Source organism: Meriones unguiculatus, chromosome 7 (assembly GCF_030254825.1).
Source record: "Meriones unguiculatus strain TT.TT164.6M chromosome 7, Bangor_MerUng_6.1, whole genome shotgun sequence".
Taxonomy (NCBI): domain Eukaryota; kingdom Metazoa; phylum Chordata; class Mammalia; order Rodentia; family Muridae; genus Meriones; species Meriones unguiculatus.
The window spans coordinates 37,337,029-37,350,830 of NC_083355.1; the positions used below are offsets into that span (position 1 = coordinate 37,337,029).

Here is a 13,802-nt window from a genome sequence, read left to right on the forward strand (position 1 = left end):
AGCCTGCTCTCTTGAGTAGTTTCCTAATATGTTACCATGTATTGGATTATTTGAGCCTTTTGTGGGTACACTCAGTATCCTGTGGCTGCCAGAAAATTTAAAACATTAAGAGAGTATCTTAAGAGTTTAACTCTGAGGCCTACTAATGAGGAGACTAAAAGGGACTTTTCTCCTGTTTCAATTCTTGTCTCTGAGGCTTACTGCCTTCTCCTAACCTAGGCGTACTCCTGGAAGCCTCCATACAATCTAACCTAGGCCTGGACTATTTTTAGCCTCTGAGACTTACTGCTTAATAAGCTCACCCTTTCTTGTTCTTTCTGAGTTCTACAATGGCTGGTTAAACTCAGCTGTCCTGGCAAAAACTCCTCTGCCACTTAACTTATTCAATCTGGCTTTTTTGTCAGCCCCTGAATTGCTCTACTTGGCCTCAAACTGACTTCAGCAATCTGTTCTAATCTACTGGCTCCTTCTCATTCTCTGGCTCCTTCTGTCTTCACTTGAGTTCTCTTTGCAACCTGTCTCTCTTTTACTGTCCCGGTAAAACTGCTTCCTTTCTCTCCCTCCCCCACCCCTGCATTGGCCCTTAAGTAGCTTCCCTTTCCTCTCTCAGAAGAGTTTGGGGGAGGAGGGGGGAGATCCAAGATGACAGCTCCAAGAGGACACTGTGTCTGACAAGCAGTGACTGAACAGCGACCAACAGACTGAACTTGGGCCCTAAAATACCAGGGATTTTGTTTCCCAGGTGAGAGGAAACCCCACGGTGTGGCTACAAGTCCCCGCCAGGGGATGTCTTTGCAGGTGGGCAATGGCACTTGAAGAGTTCTAGCTCCAGCCCTCCAGGAAGGGTCCCTCAAGGGCCCACATTCCCAGACAGGGTTTGTCTAGGCTCTACCTCACTCCCCACTCTAGGAGCCCATCCAGGCCTGCTTGGAGCCTCAAAGCCCCCTGACACTGGACTGCTGGCTGTGTCAGGCTACCATTCCTCAGAGAATGTTAGGCTGCTAGTTACTCTGAGGTTCAGAGGTTCACAGGTCAGACACAGACCCTCTCCTCTCTGCTACCTACTGACACATATGACACAGCAGCCACCTCTGCAAGGCCTCTGGGGGAAGGCAGTTTAGGGGTCTTCCTAGGGTTTCTTTTCTCTACAAATAAAAGAATTAAATGTAGAAAAAAAAAGTTGGAGCACATCACAGAGTGTGGAGAGAATGAAACCTCAGACATAGAAGACAGCAGCAGTAGAATCAGCCTGCAAAAGGCTTTTTATTAGGGGTAACGAAACACACAGAACAAGATAGAAACCAGAAGACCCTTAGCAAAGCAGAATGAGCACTCAGGAAGCTGAAGCCCTGTCTCTCCTTGAGGTCTGGGGCTCTTAAGGGTCTTTCACCCCCTATGTAGGATTGTTCACTTAGAACAAGACAGGAATGCTGATAGGACCACAAGCTTGAGATAAACACATGCTGATTGGCCCTTGAACTTGTCTGATTGGTCAGAAGATGGTGGGAAGGCTCTGTGGGCAGGATAAAACCCACTAGGCCTTTGTTTAGGTCACCAAGCTTTTGTCTCAGGTCAGGAGCTTAGGCAGGAGGCCTGCCATCTTGTAATTTCACTATCTTTATGATGTGGTCATTGTCTCTCTCTACCTGTGCCTCTTCCTTGTGTAAGAAAAGCCCTTCCAAGCTCTCCCTTCCTTCTTGAGCTCCATTTCAGTCTCTGAATATTTCTTTAGGAATCCTTGCTTTGGTTGTTTGGTCTTTCATTTTCCTCCCGTTTCCCATTTACCTCTCTTCCTTAAACATCCTTCCCTTTCAGCCACACGGATTAGGCAACATATAGCCCTACTGTTTCTTACAGAGAAAGCATGGTGCTGGCTGATGTGTTGGGTTTTGCAAATGGAAAGCCTCCAAAGAAGCTACCTAGAGCAGCAGCAGCAGCCCTGAGATTGTGAGGATTCCAATGGCTGCTTCCCCTGCCAAGCTCAGCTCCCTTGACCAGCCTTCTGTCTTCTGCTTGTAACCTCTATTCCAACAAGAAGATGATCAATACATAAACATTTGATCAATGTTCTCACTTCTGATTGTGCAGTTTTATTGTAGCTTTTCATTGTATGTATAGAGCTTTGTTGTACCTCAACAGCTAACATTTGCATCAAAACTTAGTAACCTAACTACAGTAACAAAAAACTTAAAAAAAAAAAAAAAACGGTTGGTACTAAAAAGATCTAATATGTTATGTACCAATTAGATGAAGGATTTCCTAAAATTCAATTTTAAATGGAATTTCCTTATTTTTAAATTAAAATGTTGGGGCTGGATAGATTCAAAATTTAATTACAGTTAGACAAATATATACATAGACCCAAAATACATTTACTTTTTTGGACGGCATGTGTATGGGTGTTTCCCTGCATGTATGTATGTGATCCACACGCATGCCTCAGGCTCTCTCAGGAAAGAAGAGTGTAAAGGATCCCAGAAAACAGGTGTTACAGATGGTTGTGAGTAACCTTGTGAGTGCTGGGAACAGACTCCTGGTTGTCTGCAAGAGCAGCCAGTGCTCTGACCTGCTGAGTCATCACTTCATTCCTAAAAGGAACTGTTCAAAAACTCAGCAATGCATAAATTTCTCTATCTGTGTGTAATTGTGGGAGTGGGTGTCCACGAGCCAGATCTCCCTGTGGAAGTCAGAAGACATCTTTCAGGAGACAGTTTTCTCTTTGGAGCACCCAGATGCCTGGAGTTGGAGCCCAGGCCCTCAGGCAAGGTGGTAGATAGCTTTCCACACTGAGCCATCATCTCACTGTTCCTCACACAGAATGCTTTCACTAAGATGCCCACCATGACTGAAAACCTGACCCTGCAGCCCCGCATGTCATCACTGCAAACTCCCCTGCCCTTTCCCAGTGCACATCTCTTCCCCCTCATTATTACAGATGTCCATTCCTTGTGTTCCTGCTTCTTGTTTTCTGAGAGTAATGCAGCCTCCGACCTGTCACCAAAGACGTATCATTCAACAGACAGCTGCTGCCCTATGAAGTTCTCTGCCTGTGATACTCTCATGAGTTCCTACTGTCTTGAGAGTACTTCAGCTTCCAAGACTGTCCACGAGGTACCCTACCTACCCGCATGTCTCCACCCTTGACCTTGCCTCCACCTCCAAGTGTTTCTCATGCACCTCAGGACAGTGGCTGTCCTTGGGCAGCAGAATGGTAGGGTGTCCTCTGGGCCAGTTACAGGATATCTCAAGAGCAGGGATTCATGAGGCAATGGGAACATGTCCTCTTACTTCCTTGGTCTTCAAAGTTCAGAGCCATAATTCTGAATGCCACAATCCGAAGTAATCAAAAACGTCTAAAACCTAAAAGCCTGGAAGCTTCATTCTGGAAAAACATTAAGAATTCTTTAAGGGATACTTGATGATGCCATGAAAAGATAATTTATTCTAGAAACATAATAAAATGGCAGAACATTTTGTTGGCATACAGGTTTGGTAAATATAACTATGCAAACACAGTGAAGTTTCATCAAAGAAAGATACAAGCATATGACCTGTATTCATAGAGTCACAGATATGAGAACAAAGTAGAGGAAAAATGAAGTAGATTTTAAAATACGTTGTATTGATAAAGAAATCAATCAGAACAGAAAACATGACTAAGGAGGGTTGGGGGTCTGTGAGCACCCAACTCATAGCCCAGCCATTGGGATTCTCAGGAAGGTCAACCATCTCTTGAGGAGCACCATCAAAAGTCACAACAAGTTGCAACTACAAATAAAACCACTCCTAGGGCCAAGTGTTTACAAATTTTATCCTTCACAAATGCAGATGTACAACAAGGACACTGCTTCCTTTATGAAGGAAATACCAACATTCCAAATAAATGCATAATACTCATGCATAAACTCAGTGCTGTCAATACCTTTACATTAAAGGTATTAATGTACAGCACAACAAACTTGATACAAAGACTGTCCACGAGGTACCCTACCTACCCGCATGTCTCCACCCTTGACCTTGCCTCCACCTCCAAGTGTTTCTCATGCACCTCAGGACAGTGGCTGTCCTTGGGCAGCAGAATGGGAGGGCATCCTCTAGGCCAGTTTCAGGGTATCTCAAGAGCAGGGATTCATGAGGCCATGGGAACATGTCCTCTTAGTTCCTTGGTCTTCAATGTTCAGAGCCAGATAATTCTCAATTCCAAAATCTCAAGAAATCAAATGTCAAAAATGCAAAAGCCTGTAAGCTTCAGTCTGGAAAAACATAAAAAGGCTTTGAAAGACACTTGATAATGTTATAAAGAGATCATTTATTTTAGAAACATAATAAAATGGCATAACATTTTCTTGACATAAAATTTTTGGTAAGCATAAGTATCCAAACACAATAAAGTTTCATCAAAGAAAGATACAAGCAGATGAACTGTATTCATAAAGTCACAGATCTGAGAACAAAGTGGAAAAAAATAGATTTTTTAAAGATTTATGTATTATGTATACAGTATGCCTATACACCAGAAGGCGGCATTAGATCCAATAGATGGATGGTTTTGATTCACCATGTGGTTGCTAGGCATTGAACTCAGGACCTCTGGAAGAAGAGCTAGTGCTCTTAACCTCTAGAGCCATCTCTCCATGCCCTGATGAAGATTTTAAAATAAGTTGTATTGATAAAGAAATTGATCAGAACAGGAAATGTGGCTAAGGAGGATTGGGGTCTGTGAGCACCCAGCTCACAGCCCAGCCATCGGGATTCTCAGGAAGGGCCACCATCTCTTGAGGAGAACCATCAAAAGTCACAACAGGTTGCCACTACATATAAACCACCCTTAGGGCCAAGTGCTTACAAATTTTATCCTTCACAAATGCAGATGTACAGCAAGGACACTGCTTCCTTTATGAAGGAAATACCAACATTCCAAATAAATGCATAATACTCATGCATAAACTCAGTGCTGTCAATACCTTTACATTAAAGGTATTAATGTACAGCACAACAAACTTGATACGAACGTAAAAAAAAATACAGCAAATCAAATGGTAAACGAATAATATTGACATCTTAAGCTCATACTATCATTACTTCGTAAGGAACAATCTCACACAGAGAAAATCCAGGCCATGCCATAGCCCATAGAGACTGCTTGCATTGCCTAATTCCTGAGATCTCCTGACTGTCTTTTTGTAGTCTTACACCCAGGAGACGCAGTGTTTCCTTTAAGAGAGAAGGAACTCTCCTCAGAGAAAACAGTTGTATTCATTTTCTGTGTGTCTTTGATTTAATTCTACATACTTTGAGCCTTGTCTGTACAATTTGGACATGTGGAAAAATCCTTGTCAGGTTTTCACACACTAATCACATATTGAACAGCAATAACACATGACACTGAACAGCAACACAATGACAAAAACGTCTTATTACATAGACTTTTTCATCATTTTCTATAATAACTTATTAGGAAGAGTGTCTTCCAAGCATGAAAGGCACATTGCAATTCATCAGGAAGGAATGGCTATGCAGATAGAGACAGTTATTAATCAATTGGTCAATCAATCAATTAATTTTGAGACAGGGTCTCTCTGCATAGGCGCCTGCCCTGGAACTCTTTACGTAGACCAGGTGACCTGCCTCCCTCCAGGCCCTGAATTAAAGGCATAGGTCACAGGCCTACTTCGGGACATGTTTTCAAAGCTATGCTTTCTCATTGCCTTTTGAATGGCCAATTCCTTTCCCAGAATTTGGTTTCTATTCCTATTCAAACACACATTTTCCGTAGTTTATAGAATCAGAGAACACCATCTTATATAATGTGAAATATCATTTTGCCATAGTCCATTTTCCATGTCAGGTCAGTCTCCAGCATGAGTTAGGACATTTCTCGAAAAGTAAAGTATCTAACTGTGCATCTTTAAAATTTCAGAGGTAACCTCTAGGGGGACACGACTTCAATAAATGTTAGCAACAGCTTTCTCTAAGTCCACTGCTGTCTCATTTGTTGGATAATACCTTATGGGGTAATGTATTTGCGAGCTTGAATAATATAAGGACGCTTCCTTATGACCCAAGTATGTTATCTTTATCACGATGCCTATTTTCCCGGTGTAACCACCAAGATTTACCAGCCTCTGCTTTAATGTTAGTGCAGTATGTTTACAACAGTCCTTTAACTTGGAGCCTAGTTCCCTCAGAACAGGACTGTCATCTTCCAGCTCCTTATCTCCACGGACAAAGCTGTGCAGGGTCAGGAGACCATCCTGGGAAATAGGAAGCACAACCGATATGATGACTTCCTGCTTCTCTTGCAAGCCCAGATCCAAAACCCAGCTCTCATGGATGAGCAGACTTCCCTTAGGAAGTGAGCCCCACTCTGTCTGGAGTAACTGCTCACATCTTTGTTGTTGTGAGAACCTGTGTGTGCTGAGGGCTGCTGGGGAGCATATCATCCTTCCAGACCCCACTAGAAGAGATAAAATAAACATAACAAGTTACAGAGGCCAAATGTGGTTAAGTTCCACACTTTGCATCCCAACCCAGAAGGTGACCACACAAGATACCCAACTCTAACTCAAGAACTGCAAAGCCACAAGTGCAAGGGAGAATTAGAAACTCAAACTGCCAAGGAAAGAGATGGGAAGCAACTGAACACTCACACTCCTGCCTTCTCCAAGACAGGGTGCATCACAAGCTTGTTCTGGAGAACTCCAGGGTAAGAAGAGTCGGGGGAGCAAAGGGCAGGCTAATGTGAAGCAGAAAGTCAGTCAACAGGAAGCATCAAGGAGGTGATGAGACAGGAGAAGAGCGTGGAGAAACAGGAAGGCTCCACACAGCAAAGGAGGGAACAGACCACATTTCCAGAGCTCCAGGGATGGGAAGAGGATGCCTCAAAGGGAACACAAAGTAGGCCAAGCCTCCCCAGGTGAGCATAGATTTGCATAGCCAAAAGGTAAACGCACAGGTCTTGAAAGCCTTGTATCCAGTACAGGAATTGGAAGGGACACTGTTACCTTCTACTTGACACCCATAGGTCTTAGAAGCCTTCTATCCAATGCAGGAGTTGGAAGGGACAATGTCACCTTCACCTGATAGGTTTGTAGGCTATGATTTTGTAAAACCTAGTTTAGTTAGGGTTCTTAAACACCTCTACCTCTCTTCCAAACCTCAAAGTTAGATAGGAGAGAAAGAAGGTTAGTAGGGACAAAGACCTCATTAGAAGTAGCTCCTTGGGGGTGATTCCACTCTCTGTCATCAAGACTCCACAGTCCAGTCACACAGCAAACAGCAAAGGAATCAGCAGAAGCAGCACCGAAGAGTTCTTTGGAACTTAGCGAAGCAAAGCAGTGCAAAGCGAGGAGAAGCCAAGCAAAGTGTTGTCTGTCCGTCTGTGGGCTCTTATTTATTCCTTCTCTGAGTCCACACAAGGGTGTTTTCCAGCTGCCAAAAACCAGGCTTCTTGCACCAGGCAGTTTCCAGCTGACAGAGATCATGCACACTCTCAAGAGTCTGTTATCAGCTGACAAAGATCATGGTCCCTTTCACAAGTCTGTTTTCAGCAGTGGGTAAAGCATTTCCACATTGCACACTTGGGACCAAAACAATAAAAGACATAAAACAACAAAACTTCCACAGGTTGGCAGTGGAGAGGATTTTGTCTGTCCTACCTCAGAATGTGACATGTTGCCAGGCACTATCTTGTGTGTGTGTGTGTGTGTGTGTGTGTGTGTGTGTCAGGAGCAAGGGAGGCAGCTTTATTGGGGGTGATTACTGTTTGAGACAAAGTTACTCTAGGGGCCTGAAAATAAGTAGCAATCCCACTGCAGGAAGCTTGAAGACAAATTTCAACACAGAGCACAGTTGAGGCAAGAAGATTTGGACACAGTCACAGCCACCACCCTAGGCAGCTGCAGTGAAAGTACCTGGAAATCGAGCACTCTGCCTCGTAGCATCTGGATAGTCACAGAAAAACTGAGTACAGGGAATGTGTGGTGGGATGCTTGCCTGAAGAGTCCATTTATCACCTCGATTGATAAAACCTGAAAAGACAAAGGTCATTTTAGGTTTCCCATAGGCCGTACTCTTCAATAACTGTTTAAAAATTATATTAAAAGTCTCAGTTGAACTATGTTTTCCTAATAGAAAATGGGGTTAGGTTCTGAGATTACATTTTGAGGTCAAATACAAATTACAAATTAAATTTTGATGATGCTCAAATGCTCTACACTCACAGAAACAAAACAGTAAAAAGTGCAGTCATAGGAGTTGAATGTGTTAAGAATTAAATGGGGCCATTTTCTTTTGTGTTATTTACACTTGCTGCAGTTCACAAAGGGTATCACAAAGCCCACACTGGCCACAAACTGACTATGTAGCTAGGGATGAGCTTGAGTTTCTGATCCACCTGCCTCCACTTCCAGAGACTGTGGACCAGAAGTACATCATCTTGCTTAGTTCCATAGTTTTATGTAGCAGAGAAATCGATGCGAGGGAGTCTTACAATCTAGGCAGCACTGTACCAACGTAGAAATATCCCATGCTCCATTTTTTTCTCTTTTCTTCTTTTTTTAAATGACAGAAAAAAAAAACTGCAGGCTGGTGAAGAAATGAGTTTGTCAACAGTTTGAGTCACATTTGCAGAGACTGTATGAGTTTCTGTTGCTAGTTCCATGTGGGGCTTTTCTATTCTCAAACCAGATTAAAATGGCAGCCGTTTTCTTTCCTTCTGACAAAAATGTAGGGATCTATTTTGTGTACAAATGTGAGAGAAAGGAAGAATCTCCAATGAAGACTTTGGGTGAAAGGAAAAAGAGATTAAAAAAAGAGTAAGGGGCAAATACTGGGCAGGGTTCTGAAAGGAACACAGTGCAGCCAACACCTGCTTGGAGAACAACCAAAATGTGCAAACTAAATAGTATTCTTTCCATAACCTGAATTTGTGATTTATCTGTCACTGTTAATGAAAGATGACTGACACAGAAAATTGACAATGAGAAATGAGATCAGGGCAGTGTGTACCTGAGGGTGGGCTACAGAATTTGTTGCAGTAGGAGGGATTGGAACAAGCAAGCCAGGAATAGTCTGGAAAGAGGCAAAAAGGACTTGATAGGCAGCTCTGATTGGATGAGCGGAAGTGGTTGATACAAATAGGACAGTGTCCATGAAAGGCTTAATGAACAGCTTTCTGATGGAAATGGCCATGCCACTGAGGCTAGAGACCATTTCAATGTTCTGTTTCAAGACACTGGGGCACACCCTTTCCTGGCCTGAGACGTGGCAGGGATCTCAGTTTCGCCTCCTGTGAGAGGTGAAAAGGCCCTTGGAGAATTATGAGTTCCAGCCATTAGGGAAGAAGGCTGTATCAAACGTGGCCAACATGAGGGAAATGGTTTATAGTGTTGCTGAAAGCAGCTAAGACACTTTCCATAGGAAATCTTCTAGTGTGTAGAAGAAAAGAAGAGGCTGAGAACTATGGACTGTATCTAGCAGGGGTCAGTAAACTAGCTCTTGACACATGAGCAATTTTAATGTTGGCCAAGTCCCAGAGAGTAATCTTCCAACCCCCTTAGCCAAACATAAACTGATAATCTCCTCTCCTCAAACTGCAGTGGGATCCATCTGGAGCTTGACCCACTCCTCGGCAGTAAACTTCTTCACGCAGCCGTCTTCCACATGCCAGGACTCAGGCTCTGCAGCGAACACTGCACAGCAGAATCTCTCCACTCTCAGCGCACAGACATATGAACACGCAGCTCCTGGTCTGTGCACTTCGATGAATCTGCACGTGTACTTTAAGTTCGCCTTCTCCTCACAGAAGTGAGTGACAGGCAGCTGCTGGATGCACTGTTCTATTTCATTCTCTAGATGCACAAGATCCCTCTTTTCTGCCTCAAAACCAATTATTCGCTGCTTCTTCCCATCTAAACCAATGAACAAATATCCCCCATCTGCGTTTGCAAATGCAGAGATAGTTTGAGGGAGACTCTCTAAAATATTTTCTTTGGGGGACAGTTTAACTTCAGCATGTATGGATTCGGCAAAACAGAATGTCTCCTCATAGGACAAACATGCCCTGTTAAATAAGTCAACACATTCATTTGGTACTTCATTACAGGAACTTTGTCTGGACCCTGATGTCTCTTGAGAGTGCTTCACGGCTCTGAGGACCTGCACTGCTTCAGGCGCTTTCAGTTCAACTGAAAATGACAATTTTCTCTTGTAGAAATTAGTTTTCTTGGTGGTGATACGCTGAAGTAAGTTATTCCGTGTCCATGCTTTCACAAAAATGAAAAAGTAGCATCTGTCCTGCATGAAGTCTAGGTGTTGATGAATTAATGGCAGGATACCACGTAAAGAATCTTCCAAGTCCAGTCCTATCCCATCTCTGGTGAAGCTGTAGTTTTGATTTTTAATGGGAGCCTTGACCACGCCCCCTCCAGAATTCAGCAGAGCACACACAGCCAGTGAGATATTTTTGGCCTCTCTTCTTCTCAGGTCACAATTCTTCATCAACTTCCTATTCTTCTCTCCAAGTGTGACTTCTCCTGGGGATAGGACCAGTTCAGCGTAGTCTGTCTCTTGATCGACACTGACATTCATTTTCCAAGCACTCACTGTGTTTCCCAGATGAAATCCTTTCCTGTAAGACAGACAGAGCCATTACAGAAGAATCTAAGCAGTGAGAGCCAGCTCTGCTTTACCAAGCCCAGCTCAACCATACTTACTCTGAATGAGAAAGTGTGACAGTCAGATGTGATGTTTATTTAGGGACTGTTGGGACAATTGTGGACTGACTACAATAACCTGTGCACTGAGTAAATTTCAAATTAATTGTCACGACTGTTTTCATCCTCTTCTAATGGTTTTGATTAAAAAGAGAGAGAGAGGGAGAGAAACTTTATTCCATGTATTCATCTCCATATCACTTTGTTCTATGGAGAGCTTTCAAACCTTGTAGTCTAATTTAATTATATTGAAACATTTTATTCAGTACAATTAATACCAAGTGGGAAGCAGCTCATGGGATTGGAAAAACAGAGCCACCACCAACACATCAACTTTTCTTTTGAGGTGTTTTGAGCTGTAGTTGCCTTGTTTGGACACTAAGGAGCACTGACCGCTAAAATGACAGCTAAAAACCCAACCTTACATGACAGGGAGTATAGAGAGGTGGAAGGGTGATGTGGGGCATTACAGTGGCTTGGCCAATAGGAAACATGTGCAAAACACATGCATGGGTGTCCACTGTTGTAGGTTGACCTTCACCAACTCCTTTTTCTCTAGGAACTGAGTTTGCATGAGGCACTAGGGCTCTCATTGCTGTCCCAGTATGGATGCTTAGCATTCCTTTCTGCTCTGTTTATTTGTAACTCTTTCATCATCGTTAAGGGAGCTGGTGTGTATCTGTATGTTAATTGTTCTGAATTTTTTTTTTTTTTTTGCATGCATGTATGGTGCCTTTGGAGGCCAGAAGATGACATTGGGATATCTGACTTAGAGTTTCAAATGGTTGCGAGCTGTGCTGTAGGTGCTAGGAATTATCTGGTAGGGCCAGGAAGATTCCTTTTGTCTCTAGACTCCTCTGTTTTGGGCTGAGGATATCCCTTAGCTCTGGGAAAAGGCTGGGAAAGGTCCTGGGTAAATGTGACCCAGTCAGCTATAAGTGGGAACATACATGGCTAAAAGGACTGGAGAGTTTTGCTTGAGGGGACAGGCCGCCTGGCTGGACCCATCAACATATGCCTCATGTAACTTCTCCTTAGCCCCCCAACAGAAGAGACATTAGCTCATCACTCCTGGAAGTTCCAGTTCCCCTTAAAAGGCCTGTTTGCCTTTGCCTCAGGGTTGCCATTTTCTAGAATGGTCGACTCCTGCATTATGGAACACATCACTTAGGACAATGTGCTCTTGTGTTTGCATACTCTCAGAGTCTGAGTTGTGTCAGTCATCTCTGCACCCTACAACTCCAGGTCCTGTAGAACAGCAGCCAGTATTATGAATTGCTGACCCATCTATCTAGTCCTTGTCTGTCTGCCTTCTTTCCTTCCTTCCCTCCATCTTTTCTATACTAATAGAAATGCTGTGTATCTGACTGCAGAATACACATATGAAATATGTAAATACTATGAGATAGTTAAATTAAAATAATTGATACTCTATACAAAAATTATGCACGCTCTTATTTTCGGGTGAAGAACACTAACACTGACTCTTAGAGCTACGTCTGTTGTTGCGTCCTGTAATCCCAGCTACCCAGGAGGCTGAGGCAGAAAGTTCACAAGTTCAAAGGCAGCCTGAGCAACAAAGCAAAACTCATTCTCCAAATACCAAGTAATCAGAGCACTGGAGAAGGAGTTCACCTGCACAGCCCTTGCTCAGTCTGTTCTTAGCCCTAGGATCCACACTCGGCACACAAACGTAAATCTAAGTTCATAGCTGTCAAAGGAGAACACACTGTTGTTTACTGTCTCTACACCCTGTTCTGCACGGCCCCTCTCACATGACAGACATTTTATAGTCCTTCAGTAACAGCTCCCAACAAGCAAGCCCACTTCCTGCTCACTGCTGTCCTACTTCTACTCTATTCCTGAGGGTGGAATTCCTCCCCCAACTACCAAGATCATGGGCTTAAAAGTCCATGGGCCTAAAAGTTAAACTCCTTGACTTCATCTTCTGCCCCTAAAATATACATGTTTCAGCATCCTGCTTCCTCAAGGGCTGCATCCAGAACTCAGGTGCTGCTCTGGCCTAACCCTCACAGACTGCATCAGCTGGACCTGCAGTTTCCTAGCCGCAGATGGTCTCACAGATCCTGGGCAGCAAACAGAACAGCCTGCTCTTGGGACTTGGCCAACACTCCAGCTTTTTGCCCCATGCCCCCAAATCAATGCCCCCAATGTCAGCCAGAAGTATCCAGAAAAGATTCTTTACCCATTATCAACAGAAGGCTGGGATGTCACAGTCCGTATGTGCTGCAGGACATGGCTGCCATAACCTGCCCTCCACCTAGGGGCAGGGCTTCTCTCCCAGTGGCCATTCACTATATAACCAGACATCTCGGTCCATCAATCCCTTCCTCCCTTTCTCCCCATTTCCCCCCTTCCTGCCCGATCTCTTCCTTCCCCCTACCATCAGTGCATGCTCCCCTTCCCCTCCCTGTCCCTAACTGCTCCCAGTAAGCCTGCATTTATATAATAGAGCTTCATCTCTCCATTAGCTCATTCACATCCACTCTGGACTCTCTAAGATGTCCCTGCCTCTGACCATGTTCCCCTTTATCTACCGTATACGTTTTCTTCCAGGATACCTGGGACCGGTCCTGTTCCTTTTCTTTTTCTTATTCTTCTGAACCAGTCATGTTCCTTACCTTTTTGAAATTTCTTTATTCTTTCATTCAGCTCACAACCATTCCGGGGTTCGTACAAAATGGCGCTTGAGGCACAATGTGCAGAGGCTCATAAAGGCCCATAAGGCCACCGTATCCTCAGGTCCAATCAGGAGCAAGTATGTGCTCTGACGCACTTCCTGCCTTTGTATGTCCCGCCAAAATTCAAGCAGGGGCCAGCCTAGGTAACGCCCACTCTGCCTACATGTGATCAGGCACTTCCGGTGCAGTTGTGCCAAACAAACTTGTGGAGGGGAGCGAAACGTGTCGCTTTTTTCTTTTCTTTTAAAATACTAAACGATGGCCCCTGGACACTTCAGGAAGTGTCTGTCTTTGGGCAGCGGCTTTCAGATTAGAGGCAGTTCTGTTTCCTGGACCTCTTAAGCACAGAAACTAAAAGGGAACATACAACTTTGGCTCACCCCCT

General features: G+C 43.9%; 2 protein-coding genes and 1 pseudogene across 2 annotated transcripts; all 3 read right to left on the bottom strand.

Moving 5' to 3' along the window:
* Positions 1–989: 989 nt before the first annotated feature.
* On the bottom strand, positions 990–1,113 carry LOC132655673 (small nucleolar RNA SNORA17; annotated as a pseudogene).
* Positions 1,114–4,333: 3,220 nt separating this feature from the next.
* Positions 4,334–8,501, bottom strand: LOC132655189 (schlafen family member 12-like). The gene is made up of 2 exons (XM_060387142.1): positions 7,914–8,501; positions 4,334–6,457 (listed from the first exon to the last, which is right to left on the bottom strand). The coding sequence occupies exons 1-2, from the start codon at positions 8,047–8,049 to the stop codon at positions 5,946–5,948; spliced, it is 648 nt and encodes a 215-aa protein (XP_060243125.1). The 5' UTR covers positions 8,050–8,501; the 3' UTR covers positions 4,334–5,945.
* A 1,077-nt stretch (positions 8,502–9,578) lies between these two features.
* LOC132655188 (schlafen family member 2-like) lies at positions 9,579–13,411 on the bottom strand. Its single transcript, XM_060387141.1, has 2 exons — positions 13,358–13,411; positions 9,579–10,630 (listed from the first exon to the last, which is right to left on the bottom strand). The coding sequence occupies exon 2, from the start codon at positions 10,588–10,590 to the stop codon at positions 9,589–9,591; it is 1,002 nt and encodes a 333-aa protein (XP_060243124.1). The 5' UTR covers positions 10,591–10,630; positions 13,358–13,411; the 3' UTR covers positions 9,579–9,588.
* Positions 13,412–13,802: the final 391 nt, after the last annotated feature.